This window comes from Rhineura floridana, chromosome 4, assembly GCF_030035675.1.
Source record: "Rhineura floridana isolate rRhiFlo1 chromosome 4, rRhiFlo1.hap2, whole genome shotgun sequence".
NCBI lineage: Eukaryota > Metazoa > Chordata > Lepidosauria > Squamata > Rhineuridae > Rhineura > Rhineura floridana.
In genome coordinates this window covers 112,893,937-112,919,596 of record NC_084483.1, presented here as the reverse complement: position 1 = coordinate 112,919,596, position 25,660 = coordinate 112,893,937, and the positions used below count along the sequence as shown (strand labels likewise).

The window sequence follows — 25,660 nt, the reverse complement described above, 5'->3', positions numbered from 1 at the left end:
CGGAGGGCACCAGGCCACTGCCAAGGCCCACCCTGGGATGTAAAGACAATAAAGATAATAGGAAAATGGATGGAGTGTAAAAGGTCAATGAACAGATCTAGCAGTGTGCATTATTTCAGTTTCATGATAGTTACAGTTAATTCAATGTAATCAGTGTTTTCTATCTGAGTTTTGAGATTATATTTTTAAGCTTGGCCAGACAGCAAACTAGCACTCTGTGGGAGGGGCTGTGGTATCGGTCCGTTGGAGTGTTAACTCTTTCCTGCCTCGAGCACTAGCAGAGGAAGACAGTACCCACTTAGCAATGTCCTGGTGCCCCCAGAGAATCACCAGAGCCCACTTGATGGACTATCATCCAGGGAGAAACACCTTTCTGGCAAGTAAGATGGTTCCATTTTAATGTAGGGAGCCAGGGTGTCTACCCCCTGGAAACCTCAAATATGGACAGGAAACCTAAAATGGAGGGGAAAAACTACTTATTGAGAACTGAGCATGCTCAGTGGGGGCATGGAATGCTGACTGACTATTGGAGAGAAAAAAACTAGAAAAACAGGAGAAGCATGGGAAAAGCATAGAATGGTCCCTTGGACCCACCTGAAGGGTGATTTTCACAGGTATGCCTGCCATCAGATTGGGTAGTACTGCCATCTAGCGTCCGAAGGCAAGAATGCACTAGAGTTAAAACCTGGGGCTCGAGCCCCTCCCACTCCAGTCTTCATGATGACGAGTCCGAAGTGGTAAATCTGAAAGTAACCAAAGGGCAAAAGCCCCAGCAGCAAAGAAAATATACATAGCAAATATCATAGAACTTGCAACATGAGAATAGGTTTTAACTAAAGAAAATCAGACAGAGCACGAAACATATAGGTTGAACTATATACAAAATACTGAACAAATTTCCCCAGAAATCCCCCACAAGGGAGGGACGTGATGGCAGGCGTACCTGTGAAAATCACCCTTCAGGTGGGTCCAAGGAACCATTTTCCACAGGTAGCCTGCCATCAGACTGGGATGTACCAACATAGCCCCCTAATAGGGAGGGATTCCTAGAGAGTTACAAATCAGAAATAACGTGTTGCAGGACACGTCTCCGGAAAGAGGCGTCAGCTGAAGCATAGCGATCAATCTTATAAGTTAGGGGTAGCCCATACCGCCGCCCTGCATATGTCTGTAAGAGGAGCATTAGTTAGGAAAGCTGCCGTAGTGGCAGCAGACCTGGTCGAATGAGCCGTGATATTAGACGGCACTGGCAAATTAAGTGACTGATATGCAAGAGAAATACAGGCTCGAAGCCAACAGGACAAAGTGGATTTGGACACCTTTTTTCCCAAAGATCTCGGATGGAAGGATACAAATAATGCGTCTGTCTGTCGAATGTCCTGGGTGCGAGAGAGGTAAACTTTGAGAGCTCTCCTAACATCCAGCGAATGCCAGGGCTTTTCGAGGGGATGGACTGGCTTTGGACAAAAGGATGGAAGTACAATGTCCTGGCTACTGTGGAAGATTGAGTTGACCTTAGGACAGAACGATGGATCCAGCCTCAGGACTACAGAGTCCTTATGGAATACGCAGAGATGACGGGCCGATGACAAGGCCTGTAACTCCGAAATCCACCTCGCGGAAGTGATAGTCACGAGGAAAAGGACTTTAAAAGACAACAGTCTTAGAGGCACTGAGGCAAGAGGCTCAAATGGAGGTCGCTGTAATGCCTGCAAAACTTTGGAGAGGTTCCAGGATGGAAAATGGTGACGTACAGCTGGAGAGAGGTGGGTAGCTCCTCTTAAGAAGCGTTTGATGAGCGGGTGAGTGTCCAGGGGTGCTGCCGATGAAGAAACAGACAGAACTGACGAGATGGTGGAGGGCTGTCTACGCAGGGTGTTCGGTCTGAGTCCCAATGTCATGCCTCTGTATAGGAACTGTAGAACGTGCTGTACAGTGGCTTGGGGTGCTGAAAAACCTTTAGAAGTGCACCAGCTGGAAAAAGCACGCCAAGTACTCTGATAGATTCGAGTAGTTGACGGTCGCCTTGATGCTAAAATAGTGTTTATGACCCCTTGAGAAAGACCAGCAGTATTCAACTGTGTCCGCTCAAAAGCCAGGCTGTCAGGCTGAGCCAGTTCGGGTCCGGATGCCAAACTGGACCTTGGGAGAGAAGATCCGGCCTGATTGGGAGGGTCCAAGGATCCGCCATTGACATCGAGAGGAGGTCCGAGAACCAGGGTCTGCGAGGCCAATAAGGTGCTATGAGTAAAATCCGTGTCCGTTCGAGTCCGAGTTTTGTCAATGTCCTGCCTATGAGGGATATAGGCGGGAAGGCATACAGGAGCCCGTCTGGCCATGGTGTCGTCAGAGCATCCACTGCTTCTGCCATTGGCTCTAGGTACCTTGAGAAGTAACGAGGCAGTTGGCAGTTGTGGCTGGAGGCAAAGAGATCCAGCGAGAGAGGGCCGAACCGCCGATGAAGGAGAGAGAACACAGCCGGATGAAGCTTCCATTCTCCCGGATGGACCTTTTGCCTGCTGAGCCAATCGGCCGTAACGTTTAGAGTTCCGCTGAGGTGTTCTGCTCGTAATGACAGGAGGTGGAACTCGGCCCAGTCGAAGATTCGTGTCGTTTCCTCCTGCAGAGCCCTGGACCTTGTGCTCCCCTGTCTGTTGATGTGAGATTTCACGCCAACATTGTCCATCCGAATGAGGACATGTTGTAGAGCGAATAGTGGCTGGAAGTGTCTCAGAGCCAGATGAGCAGCTCTGAGCTCCAGCCAGTTGATGTTGTGACTTAGGTCCTGGGTTGACCACACGCCTTGGACAAAGGTGGAGTTGCAATGGGCTCCCCAGCCGGACAGACTGGCATCCATGGTGATTAGGACTCTGGTTGGGTCCCGAAACGGTGTCCCCTTGGTGAGGGAAGTTGTGGATACCCACCAGCGGAATGATTGCTTCAGAGAACTCTGGCACCCTTGACAGGAGGGACAACCAGTTGTACAAGTTCTGGTTGAATGCCAAGAGTGTCCATGACTCTACGTGACAGATGAGAGAAATCCGCCAGGTCAAATAGGCGATAGGAGATCTCCTCCTCCTGGTCAGATTCCCCACTCCATTCATCCAGGTCAGTCTGAAAAACGTTCATGTAGTCATCAGTCTGAGATTGCTCTACGTCCAGTCTACCCCTGACCACCTCGTATGGGTTAGGAGAGGGTAGCGGAGCATCAGTATTGTCACCAGGGTGTCTTGCAGAGCTGGGCTGTCGTGAGGTTCCGGGCTGAGAAGACAAATGTAGAGAAGGCTGGGGTTGGGATAGGCACCCCAGCAGCTCTCGTAGTTGTTGCAGGAAGACAGGGGTCAACTGTATCCCTGGGAGAGTGGAAGACGGTAGCGCCTGTTCCTGAAGAGGAATTTGAGGCTGCCCAGGCGGAGTTTGAGGAGCTTGACTGGGGAATCCTTCAAACTCTTCCTCTGATGACTCAGAAGGAGACTGGAAAAGTGCAGGAACGGCTGCATGGCGAGGCTCCTCCAGAAGCGAGGGTGATACGTAGCGTGCCTTCTTGGGCGCCCGGCGACCAGACAGGTGTTTAGTCTTTGCTTTTGCCTTGGCGTGTTTATGTTTAGCTGGCTGGCGTGGTGATGGACGGCCTGCTTCAGGGGATATTGTCACCTCAGGGTTCAAATCCGCCATGTCAATCTCTGAATGAACGCCCACAATGGGGAAGGAGCGGTAACAGAGCTAAGGTAGAAATAGTATAGGACAGACTAGAGACAGTATGACAGGAGTAAGTACGCCCAGCACGAGGAAAATAACGACTCGGGTAAGGTTGGCGCCAAGCTAAGTACACGCACACAATGGGGAAGGTGCGAGACCGCTAGTTACGCTGCCACTTTGGCCACGAGCAAAGTCCACACACACAATGGGGAAGGTGCGAGACCGCTAGTTACACTGCCAGAAAAGATAAGCCTTATTTAACAATCGCAGTGTGGCCAGGGCTAGATACACGCACTCAATGGGGAAGGTGCGGTACCGCCAAGGTGCACAGACTAATAATGCGCCGCCGAAGGTGGAGCATAAGTCAATTGGATGTGCACCTACAAATATACACACACACAATGGGGAAGGTGTGGTATAACGGGGCTACTGGAGGTGCACCTATAAATATACACACACACAATGGGGAAGGTGTGGTATAACAGGGCTACTTGATGTATCTGAAGGAAATACTGATTAGGTGAATATAAGTTCATTAACAGGAGACTACACAAGTCCCACAACAGGGCTACTTGATGTGTCTGAGGGAAATACTGATTAGGTGAATATATTAGGTGAGCATATGTTTGTTAACAGGAGACTACACAAGTCCCACAAGTGAGAAAAGTATTAGAAAAGAAAAAAGCGGCAAAAAACGAAACAAAATGGCGGCCGCGATATCGGAGCCTCTCACTAAGTCCCTAGAAGGGTTTGAAAACAGCCGGGAGCCAGCTGGAAGGATATGCCACCGGAGGGTGCCAAAAAACAGGCGAGAGAGGCGATATAAGTAAGCCTAATTAAGCCCAAGCCGGGCTGAATGAACAGCCGGGCTGAGGGGCCTCTGTAAAAGAATTGAATAAATAAGTAACAATGGCGGCCGCGATATCGGGGTTGGCGGGAAAACGGGAGCGCTACCTTCAGTAATCCCTGAGGGAGGAAACGGGTCTACGAGGGATCTATCGCCGCAAGCTTCCCTATGTAGAGGCTGGATTACAGACAGAAATAAGGAGGGGGGAGACCGCAGCCGCGGAGCCCCCGCTAGACGATAAAACAGCAACCGCTGCTGTTGGAACCTCAGAAGACTGAATTACAAACGGAAAAAATGAGGGAGGGGACCGCAGCCGCGGAGCCCCTGCAAAAACGAGAGAGCAGCAGCCACTGCTGTTGGAGGCTCAGAAGGTTGAATAACAAATGGAAAAAAGGGAGGGGGGGACCGCAGCTGCGGAGCCCCCGCTAAACGGGAAAGCAGCAGCTGCTGCTGGTGGAGCCTCAGGGGAAACCCCGAAGAAATAAAGAGGTAAAGCGATAAGGAGGAGAGTTGAAAATAAAGACTTAGCTACGCTCTGTTTAAATTCTGATCTGCCTCGGACGAAGGCAAGAATGAAGACTGGAGTGGGAGGGGCTCGAGCCCCAGGTTTTAACTCTAGTGCATTCTTGCCTTCGGACGCTAGATGGCAGTACTACCCAATCTGATGGCAGGCTACCTGTGGAAAATGGCTACAACCACGAACAGAAGCACTCTCCACTGCAACTCCATGTGTATAAATGCATTTGTTGGTTCTGTGAAAGTCACGAAGGAAATCCTTTGGAAAGAAAATCCTGAAGAAATTGAACTCCAACTACTCATTTGAAGAGCTGAGATCCTCACTGAACTCACTGTGTAGTCACTCTGCAGGATTTTCTTCCTATATGATTGGCAATTTTTTTTAAAAAAAATGCTGGGCACCTGCCTTTGACCAGTAGCATTAATACAGTCAGGAACCAAAATTTCCACTGCAGTTTGCATAAACACCTTGATAGCTTAGTATCATTTTGGTATTATGCAAATGTCTTCCAAATTTCTCCCATTTTAAAAAGATAGTGCAGGATAATTATGGATCTGTTGAGAAACATGTAAACTACTTCTCAAATAAAACTCTCACTGCAGTAGGAATTAAACCTTGACAATGAAAATTTGTTCATGTTATGGAAGAGGCATAAAAACCTCATAATAAGAAAGTCACCTATTAAAGTAATTAGCCATTGGGATTGCTTAATGCACTTTCAGAAATGTGTAATTAATTACCACAAGGTGTTTCAGTGAACCGATCTATTTACAAATATTATCTAACCTGTTAGCTGAAATTAAAATGATGTTAATTTTTCTGAAGGTATTGTAAGTTATGACTCACCCAGTGGTGACTCAACCCAACCTCCCTAGCCCTAGAAGCATTCATAAGGGAGCTGCTGCCAAACATCTCACTCACCTGACATCATAATGGTATCAGGCAGTGTTGCACTTTGAAGCCGTGATTTTCAGGACTTCAAAGCACAGCACTGTGCTGTCTGAAAGCCTTTTGGAATCAGCTTTGCTTCTTGCTCAAAGAAGGGGAAATCTCCCCACACTGTTCCTTAAACATCTGATTGCAGAAGCTTAAAGGAGCAGTGTGGGGCAGCTTGCAAAGGGGGTTGCAAGCCTCTTCATGTTGCTCCTTCAAATCTCCAAAATTGGAAGTTTAAAGGAGCCACACGGGGCAGCTTTATTAATAGTAGTAGTAATCAGAAAATGCATGTGACACCTAGCATAATTAAATTTCCTCTGAATCAATTTATCATTTGAAACATAAATAATAAACTGGGTCATGTTGAACAATTTGCAATAATATGAAAAAAAAATACTGTTACTTGAATAACAGTTGGCATTGCAAAATAAGCCCAGAGAGCTTCAGCTATGGGGTGGTATTCAATATAAATTCAATATAAAGATCAACTCTAGTTGTTGATTTTCAGTGATCTGGACAGCTGTTAAATAAGGCTCTTGCCTCCCTTGAAATTAACTGTCCAACGTTTTCCTTCATTTATAGCTATTTCTACCACCCTTTTAACCCCTAAAGGCTGCTGCTGAAGTAGCTTCTCTTTCACTAAATGTGTTGTCTGATGGGATAAAGCAGCAACTTCCTTCTCACTGGCTACAGGCTTCCTTAAATACCAAACATTTCTAGGAGTAATAAATGTGAGATCCTTTATTCTATCTAGCGCCACATATATTATGCTTGTCACTGCGTTTCCCATCCATGATCTTTTTAAAATCTGTCCTCAGACCTAATCCTAAATCAGAATCTCATCCTAATTCTACATTCACTCTGGATACACCTCTTGGCTGGAATCTTTAATATACTTTTTGCTGGAATCCAAAGAACAGAGTAACTAGTTTCCTATTCCCAAAGAGCTTTGGGCTTGTATTTCATAGGCAGCAGCCACCCAACTTATGTGGTAAAGGCCCCACTAGGCATGTCTAAAGTAGCTCTTTGGATCCTGGCTTATGTTATAGTAACAACTTTTTCTAGGGCCAGCTGGGCTATTCCCTTTGACGTTTGTCAGATAAGTCATTGTTATGCTATTTATTAGTGCAAGAATCTAACAACAAGAAACACCTTCCATTAATTCCAATTCCTTTCCCCCCTATTATTACACATGGATCAACATCTATATGCTGAGATTGTCTGAGTGTACATACATATTAACAATGATGATCATAGTATGGTACATCCTTTCTTATGTTTAAAATGGAGTTGAGGAGAATTGTGCAGCATGAAAACTTTGCTGAACTATTTTTCAAAGCCAAGCACTGGAATAAAAAAATAAAATGCTAGAGCTCTCTAAAGTCAATAGTGATCAATGGGAATATAGCTCTAGTTGCTATGGTAACAAATACCTTTTCAAGATTTGGCAGAACAATATCCTCTTCACCAAACACACATGGGACCAAGCTACACAGAAAGATATGGTGCCCTATGGGAGAACTTGCAGTGAAAAGTAACACGTGGCGCCTACATTTAAAACAAACAAGCACACTAATGAGCAAAAAAACTCAAATACAACAGAATTCAAAACTGTTCAATGCAGGTAAAACCCTCTTGTCTATTCTTTAGTTACTTGTCGCTTGGTTCTCAAAACATTTAATGGACATAGCAAAAAAATGTTTCTATGATTATTTGGTGGATCAGATATGTTTGTAGACTTTGAAATAAACTAAATGTGAACTAGGGGCTGCTCCCCTGCCCACTTCGCTTGTCAACCCTGCCTAGCATTGCCAAAGCCCTCCCCTGTCCCTCACAGGTTGCCAGAGCCCTCCCCCAGCTCCCCCCTAGGAGGTATCCTAGTATCCTAGCACTGCTATGAATTATTTTATTTATTTAAATATTTATAGACCACACTTTTCATAAAAATACTGCAGGTGGTACACAGCATACAAAATTACAGTAAATTTGATAAAAGCATCAATAAAAGCTGCATTTATTTAAATATTGAGGTAACACAAGACAAAATGCTTATTTCTCAGCCTCAGCACATTATGAGATGTGATACGTGAAAAGTACTTTGAACACACGACAACACAATTGCTATGTCTTTAACTGCTGAGGTGAAAACATATAGTAGACTGGCACATACCCAGCAGGAAGACTTATCACAGCAGCTTTAGTGGCATACGTGTGGATCTTCAGGATTAATTGTCCTGGAGCCAGATTCTTCCATGAGAAACTTTCAACCATGAGTAATCCTTTGGGCATAATGTGACCTTCTTTTTGTGCAACTGCTATAAAAAAGGTGTATAGATAACTTATTCTTTTGACCAAACTAATATCTTTATACATGCTTAGATGATATCCATAATTAGTCGCTCACAAATGTCACAGAACATAGTTATTAACTTGCAAATATCAGTAATCATTCTTTCAATAGGATAGAGTATAAGGCAAAAGGAAGGAACAAAGGAAGTTCATCAACCCTTTTCCTTTCTGCCTCGAACATATGAAATCAGGGCAAGCACCAAAATGTACACTGTACTCAGAAAAAATGAAACAGTGCAATCTTATACATGTTTACTCAGAAGTTAGTCCCAGAGTTCAATGGGGCTTAGTCCAGGTATGTGAGTATAATACAGCAACCTAACATGTCTCTCATCTAAGCCTTCTTGTTCTTAACAGTTCAATACCTTTAATATACTGGGGAATGATAAAGCCAGTATATTCAACTCCCTTTGCTGTTTTTAGCTTAGTGGATTAGGTCTCTATTTATAGATGACAGTGATTCATATGGAGTCAACGGTGTAGTGTGTGGAAGGGGAAATACTTGGTCCAATAGTGTGTATATTATTTTAATGGTATTGAAAGTTCATAACTGAAATTCTTTAACACAGAGACACATGCACACTGATACACACATGCATGAAGAAACTATACTTCTTGAAAATGCCCTTTCCCTCTGTGTAAACCCTGAAATATTTAGTTCGTTTTTCTTCATGCAACAGTTGGGCATTCTGTTTCCTGACTCCTAACTGAGCAGAGCAGAGGGAGTTATGTAGGCTTGTTCAGATGATATAGAAGCAAGCCAGCTCTCAGACAGCGAGAGAACAGAGCGCACTAACAGGAAGAGCGAACAGGAGTTTGGCAGAGGAGTTCGGCCGGGGAGGTCCTGAATTTGTTTTTTCTTGTACAGTGGACCACATACCAGTGGGACTCTCCTGTGTACCCTAAAGAAGGACAGTCGAAGCACTGGTCATTCTAATACATGGGTTCTCAACAAGGGGGGAATTTTAGGGTTCCAGGGGGGGAATTGGGACCACTATTCAGCAAAGTGTGATGTCCTGTAAATTATGTACAATCTGTAAAATTGTAGTTTGTTTTTAATTTAATCTGTGACATTCAATAAAGTTTATTGAATGTCACAGATTAAAATCGATTCTTGAACATGCAGCATTATTTTGATTTGCAAAATTAAATTATTATTTAAAGACCAGAAAGTGCTCCAAGAAATTTTGTTATAATATAAACTAAGAAATTTTTCTCTCACAAGAAACACCACCGTCACTCGCGAAACGTCAACACGCTATGAGAGACTATCTTGGGAAGGGGGGAATTATATTCTGAACAATGGTGAAAGGGGGGAATGGAGCAAAAAAGGTTGAGAACCACTGTTCTAATACAACTAGAAAGAAACAAAAGGCAGTAGAGATGAAAGACTCTCCAGTGGTGGCGAACTGCAAATGTGTGTTCAATGTTTGTTTTCTTGCCTGAGAACATTATGGCGTACACATGCAACATGTGTTTTAAATTGTTTTAAATTTTTAAATTGTGTTTTAAATTGTTTTTAAAAGATGCATTTTTAAATTTGTATATTTGTTTTAATGTTTTTAGTTACTGTAAACTGCCCAGAGAGCTTTGGCTATGGGGCAGTATATAAGTACAATAAATAAATAAATAAACAAGTGCAAGCTGGGGGTGCTGTTGGAAGAAAAAGTGAAGAGGCCTGGAATGGTGGGTGGCCACACTCAAGAGTATAAGAGAAAATGAAGACTTCTTACACAGAAAACTGGAACAACAACAACAAAAAGAAGTACAGGAGGTGGAAGAACTACAGCAAGATGAAGCAGAAGAGGAGAGTGTTGAGAAGAGGAACAAAGTGGAAGAAACTACATGGAAAAGGGTGACAGGAGCAGAAGAGCTATAAGACACCCTGCACTGGTGGAACTATGGAACCGCTTTCAGGCTCTTGAGGATGAGACTGGAGGATAGCCTGCAGGGGAAGAATTACAGGCAACCCCACACAACAGTGAGCTGAAGCTCAATCAAGCAGAGGCAATGAAACCACACCACACGACAAGAAGAAGAGAATAGTAGTAGCAGTGGATTGGGACTGAAACCCAGGTATGCCAAGAAGATCCATGGGCCCACCATGTATGCTGCCTCCCTGGAGGATGGATCAAAGATGTGACGGAAGAGTTGCCATCACTCATAAAGCCCACTGATAGATATCCCTTTCTTCTCATCCATGTGGGAATGAATGATACTGCCAAGCGGAGCTGCGAAGAAATCATGTCAGACTTTGAAGCTCTGGGAAGGAAACTCAAGGACTTTGGAGCCCTCATAGTTTTCTCATCCATCCTTCCAGTACTTAGAAGAGAAGTAGAAAGGGAAAGAAAAATATTCCAAGTGAATGACTGGCTATGAAAGTGGTCCTGACGCAAGGGATTGTACCATTGGTATCACCTGAAGGGTGATTTTCTTAGGTGGTTCGACATCACGTGGGTATATCACCATCTAGTGTTCGAAGGCAAGAATGGATCGAAGTCAAGACCTGGGGCATCGAGCCCCTCCCACTCCAGTTCATTCATGACGAGACTGAAGTGAGAGACATATCTGAAAAGACAGAAAAGGCCAACGGGCCTAACAGCAAGGAAACAGTGTCCCAAAACATGACCCAAAGATCGCAAGCATATTAAACAGGTCCAAATTGGTCTTGACTTGGCAAAAAAGTTTAAATATTATAACCCTGAAGAGTGATAATTGGTAAGGTAACAAAAAACCCCAATATCTTCCAAAAAGGGAGGGCCGTGATGTCGGACCACCTAAGAAAATCATCCTTCAGGTGATACCAATGGTACATTTTCATTAGGTGGTCCAACATCACGTGGGATGTACCAAAGCAGCCCCTAATAGGGAGGGACCGCCTCCTGGCTACTCAGCAGAAATAACCTGTTGTAACACACACCTCCCGAAAGAGGCATCAGCAGAAGCGTAACGGTCTATCTTATAATGTTGTATGAAAGAATTTGGGGCAGACCATACAGCCGCTCTGCAAATCTCTGCTAGAGGAGCATTGGTTGCGAAGGCAGCCGTAGTGGCAGCTGACCTAGTGGAATGTGCCGTTATGTTACGAGGCACTGGCAGCTGAAGGGACTCATAGGCCAATGCAATACAGGCACGCAACCAACAAGATAATGTAGAGCTAGACACCTTTTTCCCCAGAGTACGCAGATGAAAGGATACAAATAAGGAATCCGTTGACCGTATGTCCTGGGTACGAGACAGGTAGGTCTTGAGGGCCCTCCAGATATCTAGCGAGTGCCAGGCCTTCTCGAGCAGATGAGCAGGATCCAGACAGAACAAAGGCAAAACAATGTCTTGGTTACAGTGGAACGCCGAAATGACCTTGGGATGGAAGGAAGGATCGAGACGTAGTACCACTGAGTCCTTATGGAAAATACAGAGGTGGCGGGCCAAGGACAGTGCCCCCAACTCTGAGATTCTTCTCGCCGAGGTGATCGCCACAAGGAACAAGACTCTGAAGGCCAAAAGACGTAATGGCACAGATCGAAGGGGCTCAAAAGGAGGCCGCTGCAGGGCTTGCAGGACCTGCAAGAGGAGAGGTCAGAAAGGGCCCAACCAAGTGACTCTAAATGTAGTCTAGCCAAAGAGAGCTGCGCCAGGGAGAGGGGAGTGATAATAGCAAGCTCAAGCTGTTTAACAGAAGCAGAGGAGCAATCTGCCGCTAATTAGCTCCAAAACCCAGTGAGGCAAGCACACAAGCACCTCAGGAGAGGGAGCATTGACTCATAAAATCAGCGTAACCACACATCTAAGAAGGGGATGTGGCAATCTCTGAGAACCAAAGTCACACTCAGTGGGGAGGGGCATAGAGTGTGTCCCTCTGCACTGGTGTAGTTCCTGGCCTGACAGGGACTGTAAAACCTAACATGATTCAAGAAGGGAGAGGAGCGAGTCCTGAGTGCTAGGATAATCGTATGCAGTGGAGAAAAGCCACGAGAGTGTTCTTCTGCCCTGGTATGTCTATGGCCTGGCATCTTTGATCTTGCGTAACAGGATCGTAGATAATATAACCTGGTTCTGCAGCAGCAGCAGCCCGCTTGTCTGGATATGTCGGCCAATTGTAAACTTCGCCAAGAGGCTCCATGTGGTAGATGGGATCGGATAACCTTTGAACATAGCCCAGAGAAGTATCCCCAGGCAAGAAAATGCAAACACCATCAAATACAGACGAAGCCAGGAACTTGTAGCCGAGACGTACCTGTAATAATCAAAACCACTGAACACAGTGGTAAGAGACAGAGAGGGCATCCTTTCACAGTGGTCTTGAATTTGGGACACAGTGGGGAGGAGCAGCGAGAGTATCCCTCTGCACAGTGTTGCCTGTGGTCTGATAAGGAACAGCAAAGAGCTCCTTATTACTCTGCAGTAGCAGCAGGCTGCTCATCTGGATATGGCTCTCATGCCTGAGTAGACCTCTGACAGGGGCCCACCGGAGGAGGCAAAGGTAATAAAATGGTCACCAGTCAATCTGCCCCAGTGAATAGGAGAAGAAAGTTCTGCCCGGTCTGGCTGGCTACCAGCCAAAAAGGGCGAGAGGTTAGTTACATGATATGGACTCACCTGTTGCCTGGGCTGGTCCACACTCACCAGTCGTCTGGCTGTATTAGAAAATATGCACGCGAGTAGGCGTCTGGCTGCTGATCTTTCGTCATATACACGCACAAAGCAGGAGTTGCGGTATATGCCATCAACAAACGCACAAAGATAGGAAGAGTGGTTTGGAGAGAGGTCAGTGCATGCAAACAAGGGAAGATGTAGTACTGCTCCTGTCTTTAAATGCTTGGTTTTGTCGACAGCCGTGGAGTGAAGGACGGAATACTTGTACTTTGTGTTGCGCCCAGGCATTGTACGGTTGGCTTGTCCCTGAGGCTGGTCTGTCCTGTCCGGATCACGATACATGCACAATGAGGAAAACAGTCATCCAAGTAGGGCAGTATGGATTGAGGAAGGTGGATGTACCATGGTGGCTAAGTTCCGAGAGAAATAGGCTTGATTGAATATGGCACCAGGACAGCTAGATACACGCATACAATGGAGAAGATGCAGTATTGCCACAGTGCACTACATAGGCAGACAATTATTAGCAGGCCCTTTCTTAGACTCACCGGACCTGGATTAGGGTCGTCTAAGAAATTATCCAGCCACATCATAAAACCTGTAGAGAATATTAAAATTGCAGCAGAGGCCCGCAAGGCTAAAGCGGTAGCCTCATGATTATGGTGAGGGCAGAAAATGACGTGCCTGCTGCGGGCGAGCCCATTGTCCTTTGGCCAATTTGTCAAAGGATCTGGCACAGGGGGTAGTGATCTGTCGATCTTGGAAGTCTCAAAACCTTGGCCCCTTACACAGAGGGGTAGCAGAATCATTCTTGAAAGTTTGGAGACGTAAGGTGTCCAAAACAATACGAGTGAGGGGTAGTCTGCATTATGAAACATCCTCCTCCTGTTCTATGCATCCTCCTCCTGTTCTAAAGCAATGCTCCACTCACCTCCCTTGGCTAGAAGAGAATACGAGGGATCCTCCGAACCGATAGTCCCATCGCCAGTCCTGCCTCCAGCGACATCAGAAGGATTTGGTGAGGGTGGTGGATGTGGTTCACTGCAGCCACAATTTCTCATAGCACCAGAATGTCCTTGTGCATTTAGCTGAAGGAATGGATTGGCCTGTGACCCTGACTGCACCTGTGAGAAGAAGCCCAGTAAGTTCTGCAACTGTGGGAAAAACTCGGGGGACAACTGTAAACCCAGATGAGGGGCCAGAGCGGCCCTCTGTGGATCCGAGGGCACTGACTGTACTTGGCGGAGCAGAGGCTGGTGCCTTTGTTGAGGCCAATTAGCAGTGGACTCATCAGACCAGCGAGATGTATGAGCCCCAGTTGATGACTTGGGTTGAGAAGGACAGTTCCCAGTAGGTTGGCTAGGGGCCCCTTCAAAGACATCCTCAGACGAGCCGGCAGGTGTATGAAAGAGGGCTGTTAATCAGTCATAGCCAGCAGCCTCTGAAGTCGGGACAGACACGTATTGTGCTTTCCTGGCAGCGGTGTAGCCAGATAAGTGTGTGGTTTTGGCGACAGCCTTGGAATGAAGACTGGGTTGCTTGTGCTTATTACACAGAGATGTCCTGGGGCCTCACACGGTTGCTGTGCCCCTGTCGCACAAGGTGGGGGGTGCATTATATAACACCAACACACTCTTCGTACACTCCACACAGATGGGGGAGAATGTACGGTATATATCACCAACATACGCTGTTGTACACGCCCACAGATGGGGAGAATGTACAGTATACATATATTGCCAACACACGCTGCTGTACCCGCCCACCAGTGGGAGAGAATGTACAGTATATATATATCACTAACACACGCTTCAGTACACGGCCACAGGTGGGCGAGAATATACAGTCCCAAATGCACTTTGGTAAATACGTAGCAGGGGTGCAGTGCAGCTTCTGTGCAGGTAAGTCTTATGAGAAAGGTCAGTACACGCCCCCAGGGGGGGAGAATGTACAGATCCAAATAGCCTTAGTACACGTCCACGTATGGGTGAGAACGTACAGTTCCAAACAGCCTTAGTACACGCCCACGGATGGGGGAGAATGTACAGTTCCAAATAGCCTTAGTACACGCCCACGGATGGGGGAGAATGTACAGCTCCAAACAGGCTCAGTAACCAGCCTCAGTACACATCCAGGCTACTATACTGAAGGGCCTTGTGTAGGATTCTCTTTACCCTGCAGCACGCACACAGCAACTATACTGAAGGGCCTTGTAAAAAGAAGGCTGTAGTCCTTGTTGAGGCATAGCTGCAGGGGGTTCACTGGACTGGTGAGACGTATGAGTCGCAGGTGGTAAAGTGGATTGAGGGGGGCAGTCCACAGGCTGGTTAGGAAACCCCTCGAAGTCATACTCAGACGACCCAGCTGGCGAGTGAAAGAGTGCTGTCAAGTGTTCTTGGTTAGCAGCCTCAGAATGTGGCACCGAAACGTAACGTGTGCGCTTAGTGGCACTGTGGTGTTTAGTTTTAGCCACTGCCTTGGGGTGAAGCCTGGGTAGTTTTTGATTGGTAGACTTGTGGTGGGAGGACTTGCAGGGTCTCTTTGCCGCTGCCGAATGTGTCTCTGAGTGTTGATCCACCATTCTGAGCGCCCAGCAATGCTGTATATATATATATATTAACACCAACACACGCACAGAGGTGAGGGGTGCGGTGTGGCGAGGTATGTACAGTTCCAATAAGCAGCCACTGCGCAGATAAATCCCAATATACAGTTCCAATGTGTCGCTGCTGCGCAGGTAAGTCCCAATGTAAATACGTTGTGTGGGTAAAGCTTAGAACACGCCCACAGGTGTGGGGGGGGTGAACAGCACCAAATGTCACCAAGTGTGGAGACACTGTTGTAGCAATTAGCCTTGCAGGCTTTTTCTTTGAGACTTTTTTTTTTAGTTTTTTAGTAACTATACAGTCAAGCAAGGAGGACAAAAAAGGCGGGAAAAATGGGGCAAATTAAAATGGCGCCAGCAAAAAAGGGCGGGAAATTGAAATAAAAATGGTGGCAGGGAAGAAGGAGGAGTAATGGTGGACAGGCAGAGGGTTCCACGCACTCCAAAAAGGCCTAACATGGCTGCGGTAAGTGGCAGGCAACAGTTGGGGGGGGAGGCAGCAACGCCTGTAAGTGCCCCCCAAGCCTGGAGATCAAGGCGCTGGCGGTAAAAACAATCTAAGAAAGCCGCAGAAGCGAACTCCAACTGCTGCTTGGCAAGGAGGCAGGAGCCTCCAAATAGCAGCCGCCGCTGAAAGCAGTAGGCAAAGGAGCCGCAGCTGCGGCTCCTGGCAAGACAAACAATAAAAAATGGACACCGCCTGGGATAGGAGGCGGCGGCAAGGTAAGGAAAGGGCTGAAGAGGGAGCCGCAGCCGTGGCTCTCAGCAAAGGCTCGTCTCACAGACAGGAGCCCACACACACACACACACACAAAACAGCCGCTGCCTGGGAGAGAGACGGCGGCAAGGCAATGAAGTGGCTGAAGAGAGAGCTGCAACCGCGGCTCTCAGCTAAGGCTTGTCTCGCAGAGACGGGATCCTAAAGGGAAAACGGCAGCCGCCAGATTCCCCAACTAAGGGACTGAAAGAGGGAAGCAAAAAAGAGTCAAAAATAAAATAAAATCCCCCCAAAAAACGTCCCAGACAATACAAAAAGTGGGTGAGGGAGGGAGGGAGAACGAGAGGAAAAGTCACAGTCCCACACACTCAATTACAAACTTAACAACGCTATAGAAGATCCAAACACCTCGAACGAAGGAAGGCAAGAATGAACTGGAGTGGGAGGGGCTCAATGCCCCAGGTCTTGACTTCAATCCATTCTTGCCTTCGAACACTAGATGGCACTATATCCCACGTGATGTCGGACCACCTAAGGAAAATTGGATTCTGGGACCACGGGCTACACTTCCTGGAAGATGGACTGCTGGCAAAGGATGAGTTGCACCTCACAAGGACTGGGAAGAATGTGTTAGGCCACAGCATGGAGAACTTCATCAGGAGAGCCTTAAACTGAATCCTAAAGGGGAGGAAGACATAAACATGGTGGTAACGGCTAACAAAGGCTTGTGCATGGTAAGAGGAACTGAGAGAATGGCACTAATGGGGCCCAGTAATATTCATAAAAATGTAGGAAGGGAGCCAGGCCTTAAATAACATGGTCTTGTATGTCTGTATACTAATGCCCGGAGTATGGGAAACAAACAGGACAAACTTGAACTCTTAATACAGGAGAGTAAATATAACTTGATAGGTATGACTGAAATTTGATGGGATGACTCCCATGAGTGGAATACAGAAATTGAAGGATATAACTTGTTCACAAAGAACAGAAGGTGTAGAAAGGGAGGCAGAGTAGCACTACGTGTTAAAAATATATATCCCTGCTCAGAAATACAGTCAGACAAGCTTGATAGCTCCAGCAAGGGTATCTGGATTAAAATTAATGGGGCAAAGAATAAAAGGAACATGGTGGTTGGAGTCTACTACTGGCCACCAATCAAGGAACATGGTGGTTGGAGTCTACTACTGGCCACCAATCAAGGAGAAGACAAGGATGAAACTTTTGCAAAGCAAATTGCCAATATTTCGAGGAGGCATGATGTAGTAGTACTGGGGGCTTCAATTACCCCAATATCTGTTGGGAGACAAATTCCGCCAAATATGGCCTGTCCAAGAAATTCAGGAAAGCCAATTTTAATAAATTCAGAACAATTGTAAGTTCCATGGCAAGCAACCCTAATGAGAAAAGGAGTCCGAGATGAGTGGGAATTTCTAAAAATGGAAATTGTAAAGGAACAATGGCAAACAATTCCATCAAGGAAAAAAGGGGAAGACAGTAGAAGCCAATGTGGCTTCACAAAAAGCTTAAGAGATGTCCTGAAAACAAAAAAGGACACATACAGGAAGTGGAAGGAAGGCGAGGCCACAAAGGAAGAATACAGACAGGTAGCACTGAATTGCAGTGATGGTGTCAGGAAGGCTAAAGCTGAGAAGGAGCTGTCTCTGGCCATGAGTAACACACCATATCATGTGTTCACCACCTCTGGAGAAACAGACATTATTAAAGCAGTTTCAGGACAGCTTGCAGAAAAAAAATATTTAAAAAGCAAATAAGAATAATAAGAAAGCCGTATAAGCAGAATAATAAGAAAGCAATATTGAAGTAAAGGGTTTACTCCAATAACAATTGAGCCACACTAAGGCATTATTCTGACATATGCCTTGAGGCTTTTCATCAGTGAATCATAGCAAGCCACAGAATCAGGCTAGAATTATTAGAGAGGAAGGAGGTTGGCTGGATTAAAGCCCTCTGACATATTCTTAGATGGCTAGGAGATAAAAGCTGCAATCCTGGATCAAATAAATGGGTCCAAGACTTCCATAAAGTATTTAATTGGGTGCAAGACTTCCATAAAGTATTCTTGGTAAAATGAGCAAACCACATGTCAACATACAGGAGAAGAACACATACACAGAAGGAATACTGCAGCTCTAATGGAGCTCTATTTTTGTGTCCCTCTTGGAAAAAAATCAAGAGAATTAATTTTAGCATTACCTTTTTACATTTACTGGTCTTACCTCCGGAATCTCCCCAGTGTACTAATGCAGAAAAGCTAACCAGAATATCAGTAGACTTCAAACTGTCCACACATAAATAATATAAAACACGATCATCTAACATCTGTAAGGAAAAAAGAGCATTCATGTTTAATATCTACCTAATGTTGCAGCAACTGGCCTTTGATAACATTTGAGTCATATTTCAAACTCTGTTTTTCAAAATATGATATAAAGTGAACAATGAAAGGTCATCAAGCTTTTTATCAAATCTTGGGTTTTGCTTCCTGACAGTAGCTATTGAGAAAAAGGTTAGGTTTCTCCTAAGAAGAATGTTATGAATGCCTTCCTAACCTAAACTGAATTTAATTCAGTGTTAATATTTAAAATGAGAAGACACTAAAACTACTTAACATAATGAAGTCATGGGTTTAGGAATTCTGCAACTAGATCTTAATTAATCAGAACACAATGCTTAAATGCAACACAAGTTTTGAAGCCAAAAGTGGTCTGCAGCACAATTTTACTCACGCTGGGTGAATATATTTCAATTCACCTTAAAAACTGAGCAAGATGTTATCAGAAATTGAAATTAGAGTGCATGGTTTAATTTCACATAATTGAAGATCCTACTTGAATGCTAAATATTGTAGTTCCTAGGTAATTCAATTAATCTTATTTTCTTCGATCAAGAGCTCTGTATAGTTCTGTGCATAAAGTGAGAGTGCAGTGAGGATGTCCAAGAATATGATCTTCCTCCATGGTTGGAGGCAGTATACCAGTTTCTGGAAACAACAGGAAGGGAGAGCTCTTGTGTTCATGTCCTGCTTGTGGGCTTCCCATAAGCATCTGATTCTCCACTATGAAAACAGGAAGCTGAACTAGATGGGCCATTGGCCTGATCCAGCAGGGTCTTGCTGAAGTTCTTATGGGACAATTTCAACTCATAAAAAACTCTATGTTGGCACTGGAGTTTGTGTGTGCAAACTAGAGAGGCAAGGACATATAGCTCAGTGGTAGAGCATCTGTCTTGCATGCAGAAAGTCCCCAGTTTAATCCCTGGTTCTCTAGGCAGGGTTGGGAAAAGTTCCTGCCTGAAACCCTGGAGAGCCACTGCCAGTCAGTGTAGACAGTACTGACCTAGGTGGACCAATGGTCTGACTCAGTATAATGCTGCTTCCTATGTTATTCCTACCCCCTTCCACAACGAATCAAAGCTGTCATAGCAAAAAGTAATCAGAGAAGAGGACATGTAGATAATATTCTGATCCGAGTTTGTGATATGTTTTGGTACAACTGACTTCAGATTGATTACAGAGTAATGTACAGTGAGCAAATAAAGATGCACTATATAAAAATACTGTAAAATTGCTGAAAATGTGACATACAAGTTATTTCAGTCATAAAAGTGAATTATCAATAAACAATAAAGAGATTGGGAGCAAGTGAGTAATAAGTTGCATCAATAACTTTTCCTAATATTTCACAAGGAGGCCTACAATTTGTTGTTAAAGATGGATGGATCAGCCTATTTCTGATCTATATAAATTTTGCATGTGTTTATTCATAAGTCTGTTCTGTCCCAGTTCTGCATTAATCTGTACATTTAAAAAAGTTACAAAAATTCATAAATATGTATTTTATTTTTAAAATACTCATTTAAATATGCATTTTCTTTTCATATACATATTTCAAAATATTTTTATCCTAAAAGGGAATCCTGGTTTGTACCTGAAAGAAATTTCTTTTGATAGTCCAACAGATGGGAATGGCTGCCATCTACCATCCAAGGAAAGAAATGAAAGCAAAGTTGAGAAAATAGGTTGCCTAACTCTTATGTGCTAACCACAGTCCATTTCAAGATGAATTCAGAAGGTCAGAACACAGGAACCTATGCCCACAAACACTTAGAAGGAAAAAAAGGCAAAACAAAGCCTTATTGGAGAACCTACTTCCTCTAACCACAAATGACAGAATCAACTGGTTCTTACAGAGGATGTATAAGAAATACAATTAACAGTATTTTAAAAAAGATTGTGCAATGTCTGTAGCTCATGATATCCTGCTAGTAGCAGCAGTGCCCATTGCAAGGCCCGTATATGATAGCGGGCCTACAGAGTAATCTGAATTGTTGAAATGGACAACCCTAGAGCTTTTGCTGGAAACATGATGTCCACTAAACTTATCTGTCTGATCATGGATATCCTCTCAGGAGACAAGGAGATTCTTGCATTGTGAGATCACACCCAGATGTTGTATACACCATGTTGGGGAAAGATGGTTCTTGGATGTGGTGACAAGGAAGCCATGGTTCGTGAGAAATGCCAGAGTTCTCTGAATGTCCTGTTTTGCCTGAAGGCCTGACTGAATGAGCAGGTTGTCGAGGTAGGGATATATATGGATACCATGGAGGCACAGGTAAGCCACAAAAGTAACAATAATTGTAAATACCCTCAGAGGGGAGGATTGGCCAAATGGCATGGCCTGGTACTGGTACTGCTGAGGGCTGTAAGCAGGGGTTCACCCTGTGTTGAGGGTGGCTAGGAGCATGCTCCGTGGCCCAAGACAGACTTGGCCTCAACTAGGTCATGAGAAGAACAAGCTGCTGTCATTTTCATCAACACATGCACACACATAAACAGGGCACTGAGGATAGCAAGTTTGTTTCTCTTAAGCCCCAAACACAGAACCAAGCAGTGGGTGCTAATTCACCTGCTCCTGCTCCATTCCAAACAGGAGGGTGAGGAAAGAGACAAAACAAAACGTGAAGAGGAAGGGTCCTTTTCTTATAGAGACGGTAGATACAAAGGAAAATCATACACAGTATAAAGGGGTCCAGGAACAAGGGCAAAGACAAGGACAAATGAAGTACAGAGATAAAAAAATGTCTGCTGCCACAGGTCAGGGTAGAGTAGAGGGGGGGACAAGTGTCGAACTGACAGGAAGATCCACTGAATAACACACAGTAAGGACACAAATTGTTCAGGGAGACTCACCAAAAGAAGACAGACATGGAGGGAGTAAGGAAAAGGAAACAAGCAAGGCCAGTAGCAAACAGAAGAGAAAAGAACCCAACCACCAGGATGGAAGGCAAGAAACAGACTGGGGTAAGTACATAAGAGTGAGGCAACCTACTTCCTCATCTCTGTTTGCATATCCTGCCTTGGTCATACCCTAATGGACTATCATCCAGGGAAAATACAGAATTTTAATGCGGTTAGGTACCTGTTTTGAACTGAGAATTCCATGGCAAAAATTTGAGAACTGTGAAATCCAAAGAATAAATATATTCTGATATGTGTGTTAGTCTAGAAAGTGCAAATCAAAATGCTGCTGTATCTCTGATCCCAAAATATCATGATAAAGTTGTTTTTAATGCCTCTTTACATTTTTAGTATTTGTATCAATTCTTTCTGTACAGTAATGTTTTGTTGATGAATGCAAATGTTTACAGAAGGCATACAAAACTGGGATGTACAATGCCCTTACAGTTTATAAAGAGATGAATAAATCAACTAGTTAATGCACTTACCCTAAAATCTGACTTCTGATAGCAATAGCTATAGGTATTTGGCTTGTGGAAAACATACAAATTCCTAGGAGAAGTAAACATGATTATTTCAGCATTAATTACAAAGAAACCACTTCCTCATGCTGTGTGTCACACTATGCTGAATTATAACACTGGAACAAACTGGCCCTCAGTATTCTTTGAATAGTTACTCAGCATATTTACTACTACTACTACTACTAAGCAATAGCAGCTCACTCCCATGTATATGCCATCTTCTGAAATGGAAAACTCATGAATAATCTGTGTCTATTCTTAATTTGGGGCAGCAATTAAAAACTATTTTTAATTCTACTAGGAGGTTTGACTCTGTGTGTGTTGCATGCCACCCCCACCCCCTCAAAACATCCCAACCCACTGTACCCCCAAACACACATACAAACACAGGCAAATCCCCAAAGGGCCTGCCACCCCCAGGGCACTTCCCAAAGCCCCCCCCGAGCAACTCCCCAAAGAGCCCCCCAGGCACTTGCTGCTGCCCCATTTAGCCAGCTTACTGGCCTTCTGCCTTTCCAGGCTACTGCTGCCGCCCCACTCAACTGCTTACCTGCCTCTCATGTTGTTGCTGCTGCCCGCTCACCTGCCCCGCCTGCTCTCTCCCTGCCCTGCCATCTTTGCTTCCCTCACTCCACCTCGCTTCCTGCCATCCTGCTGCAGCTCCCACCCCCTCATGTGTGACAGCATTGATGGCTTACAAAAATATTACATAGTTAGAAATCCATATTGTTTATTTAGGCTACACTCATGTACTCCCATTCCTGAGTGTAAACCCCACTAAACTCAATCAGCGGATTCAACTAAATAATTACTTTAGAATTAGGAGCCTTCCCTGTCCTTCCCTGTGTATGCCCCATCCCCAAATCTACTCTGGAGGGTTGGGGAAAACCTCAGAACAGATTTAGGGTGTGCAACAGAACAGATTTAGGGTGTGCACAGGGGGAGGAAGGGGAGAAAGTCCTGTTGCACAAGGAGAAATCCTTGCACTGATGGAACGATTTACTTAGTGCTATGTTGAATACATACCCAATGAGAATTACTTTTAAGTAGATATGTATAGGATTTCACTGCTGGAGTGTCAGCATTCGTATTTTTTAGCTTATTTGGGTTGGTAACAATTTCTCTTCAGCTTTAGTATATATAAACAGAGGTAACATTATGGGAATTTTTCTGTATGCGGAGCTTGTTAATGTTTCTGTGTATCATAGCCTGTATTCAGGATAAAGTTACCCATATCCAAAAATCCCTGCATTGTGGGCTATACAAATAATAACATTGCCACCATTAACTCATGGATGAATATGCTGACCCGAAAGAGGGTAAAAGTATAACTTCTGGATTTGTGGTTGGTTGTTTAGTTTCTATCTGGGTTAATATTCTTCATTAATCTGCAATAACTATGGCATATCCATGCCGAAAGTGGCTGTCTGAGCAATGTCATTGTCACAAAATGCAATTTAGTAAGTGCACCAAAAGTGAATTGTGTGGTGGTACAGAGTCACTGTTGCATCCATGACAGAGCTTTTCCATGACTCCTTTATTATGTTCAGGGTGAATTCAGGATGATTATAGATATCAAATCTGATAGGAAAATATAATCTTGGGTTCAACAAGTGATGATAGGAAATACTGTACCAGACTAAATTGATCTAGAAGCTAAAATGTTACATGAAATGGTCCTTGGTTTCACTTCATTGTAACTGTGTTTTCATAGCTAGTATACATCAAGTTATGTTTTTTATTTTGAATGGCGAATGGGTTCAGTGGGCCACTCACATATCCACTGGGCTGCTACAGAGCCCTTCTGTTTCATCTCCAGTCTTTCATGCCTGGGTGTGATGTCATTGGTGGTTGGTACAGGGCCAAAAGCCAATATGGAAGCATGTAGAGTGAGCTCAAAAAACTTTGTTGTATTGATGAAGCAGAAGGTGGCAGAATAACTAGAAATGCAGAGGCCAAGAGCTCTGTGTGGAAGGAATGGAGTGAAGATTGCAAATGTGCTTTTGTAACCCAACAAGACAGGCCTTCAGCTGTAAGGGCTGAGACAACATCTGTGAGCTTATGAGCCCAACAATTGCTAAAAGTCATAAGATAGTGGATTTATAAGAAAATCTGCTGACTTTTCTGACTGTGTTGCTGGTAAGTACCATAGGGACTGAGGATATCTTTTATGTAGCAACTATGAACTGCCTCCACAAATCTGAAGGATAATTAGCAAAATCCCACAAAAGGACTTTATTTGTATAACTACAACAGGATGCTCATTAAATTGCAATGAATTTTGGGATATCTGTGCAAGAAGGAAAATTCCTCAAAGTTAATGTTCTCTCTCTCTTTCATTTAGATATGAAAGGTTGCTGAAAACTAAATCAGGCACCATCTTTAAATTCTTAAAGGTGCGTCTAATTAAAACAGTACATATAAGAATAGAGCATGGGCAGAAACAGAAATGTGTAAATTCTCAGTGAGTCATGATGAATATGCTTGGTAATATGGGGCATACTAAAGTACCTTGGCCAATCTCTAAGGAATTATTCTATAAAGAATGTGCCTTCTTAGAAGCTTCAGTGACTTGGATACAGAGCAAGTTTATTGCATGTAGGTATCATTAATTTAAGTGAATTACACTGAAACTAATGGGACCTAGGTTAGCCATGATTAACTTTTTTATGTTGATTTCAATGGCATCTAAGTGCAACTAACTTGCTTTGGATCCAACATCAGAATGTATGAAATTTTCAGAGATATAGCCCCTACAACAATAAAAACACATCTTACTGAAAACAAATACAGAAATCTTCATAGTCCATCCATATTTCCTTGGAAACTGGGTTCTTTTCTGATTCAATATCTTCCAGAGATTTTGTTCCTAATTGGTTATTGAAAGCAGGTTCTGTTGATTCTGGTATCGGAGCTGCTTCACTACTGATTTTTTCAGTTGATTCACCTGCACAGAAAAGAATTTGTTTTCTTAAGTTTATGCTCAGAAAGGAAAAGTTAAATTTTACTGGTAAAAGAATAAGCAGGGCAACATTACCTTAATAAAATAATATAAAACAAATTAGATGCTCTAGGATGCACACCTTAACGTAGTGAGGGGGTTTGAGAGTGTTGAAGAAGCTGAGAGCAATGCCATCAGTAGGCTAGACCAAAAGGCTAGACTCCTAGCAGGGGCACCCAAGGCAGAATGGTCAAAGCTGAGACACCAGATGCATTCAAACTCAGAGGAAGGCAATGGTAAACCACCTTTGAATATCTCTTACCACAAAAACCCTATGAACAGAGTATCCAAAATGCAACACGAGATTGTGCTGGAAGATGAGACCCCCCCCAGGTCAGAAGGCACTCACCGAGCTACAAAGGACGACAGATGTGCTTGGAGGTCGCTGATTCATAGGGTCGCCATAAATCGTAGTCAACTTGAAGGCACATAACAACAACAGCCTAAAACTTCGTTGTGAAAATATACTATAAAGTACTATAAAGGCAACTGTTTTGTAGGTACATGGACAAAACTTTTCTTTCTTTTAAAATTTATATCCTGCTTTCTAGGCAAAGTGTCAAATCGTACAGTGCCAGAAATAGGAAAACAAGATGTCAGGGTTC

The 25,660-nt window shown here is 44.2% G+C and overlaps 1 protein-coding gene across 12 annotated transcripts in view; it reads right to left on the bottom strand.

Annotated features, from left to right (window-relative positions):
- ADGB (androglobin) overlaps positions 1-25,660 on the bottom strand; it is a 244,834-nt gene that overhangs the window by 151,638 nt on the left and 67,536 nt on the right. For 10 of the 12 annotated variants that reach the window (XR_009762282.1, XR_009762281.1, XR_009762283.1 and 7 more), the window contains exons 15-19: positions 24,833-25,001; positions 22,019-22,082; positions 18,508-18,610; positions 8,170-8,314; positions 7,433-7,547 (exon numbers count right to left, since the gene is read on the bottom strand). Coding sequence is in view for 8 of the 12 variants with exons in the window: in XM_061624063.1 (XP_061480047.1) it covers positions 7,433-7,547; positions 8,170-8,314; positions 18,508-18,610; positions 22,019-22,082; positions 24,833-25,001 (596 nt within the window). In the remaining 4 variants the exon portion in view is untranslated. The remainder of the gene's footprint in view (positions 1-7,432; positions 7,548-8,169; positions 8,315-18,507; positions 18,611-22,018; positions 22,083-24,832; positions 25,002-25,660) is intronic. The other 2 variants (XM_061624059.1, XM_061624061.1) reach the window with 1 other exon arrangement.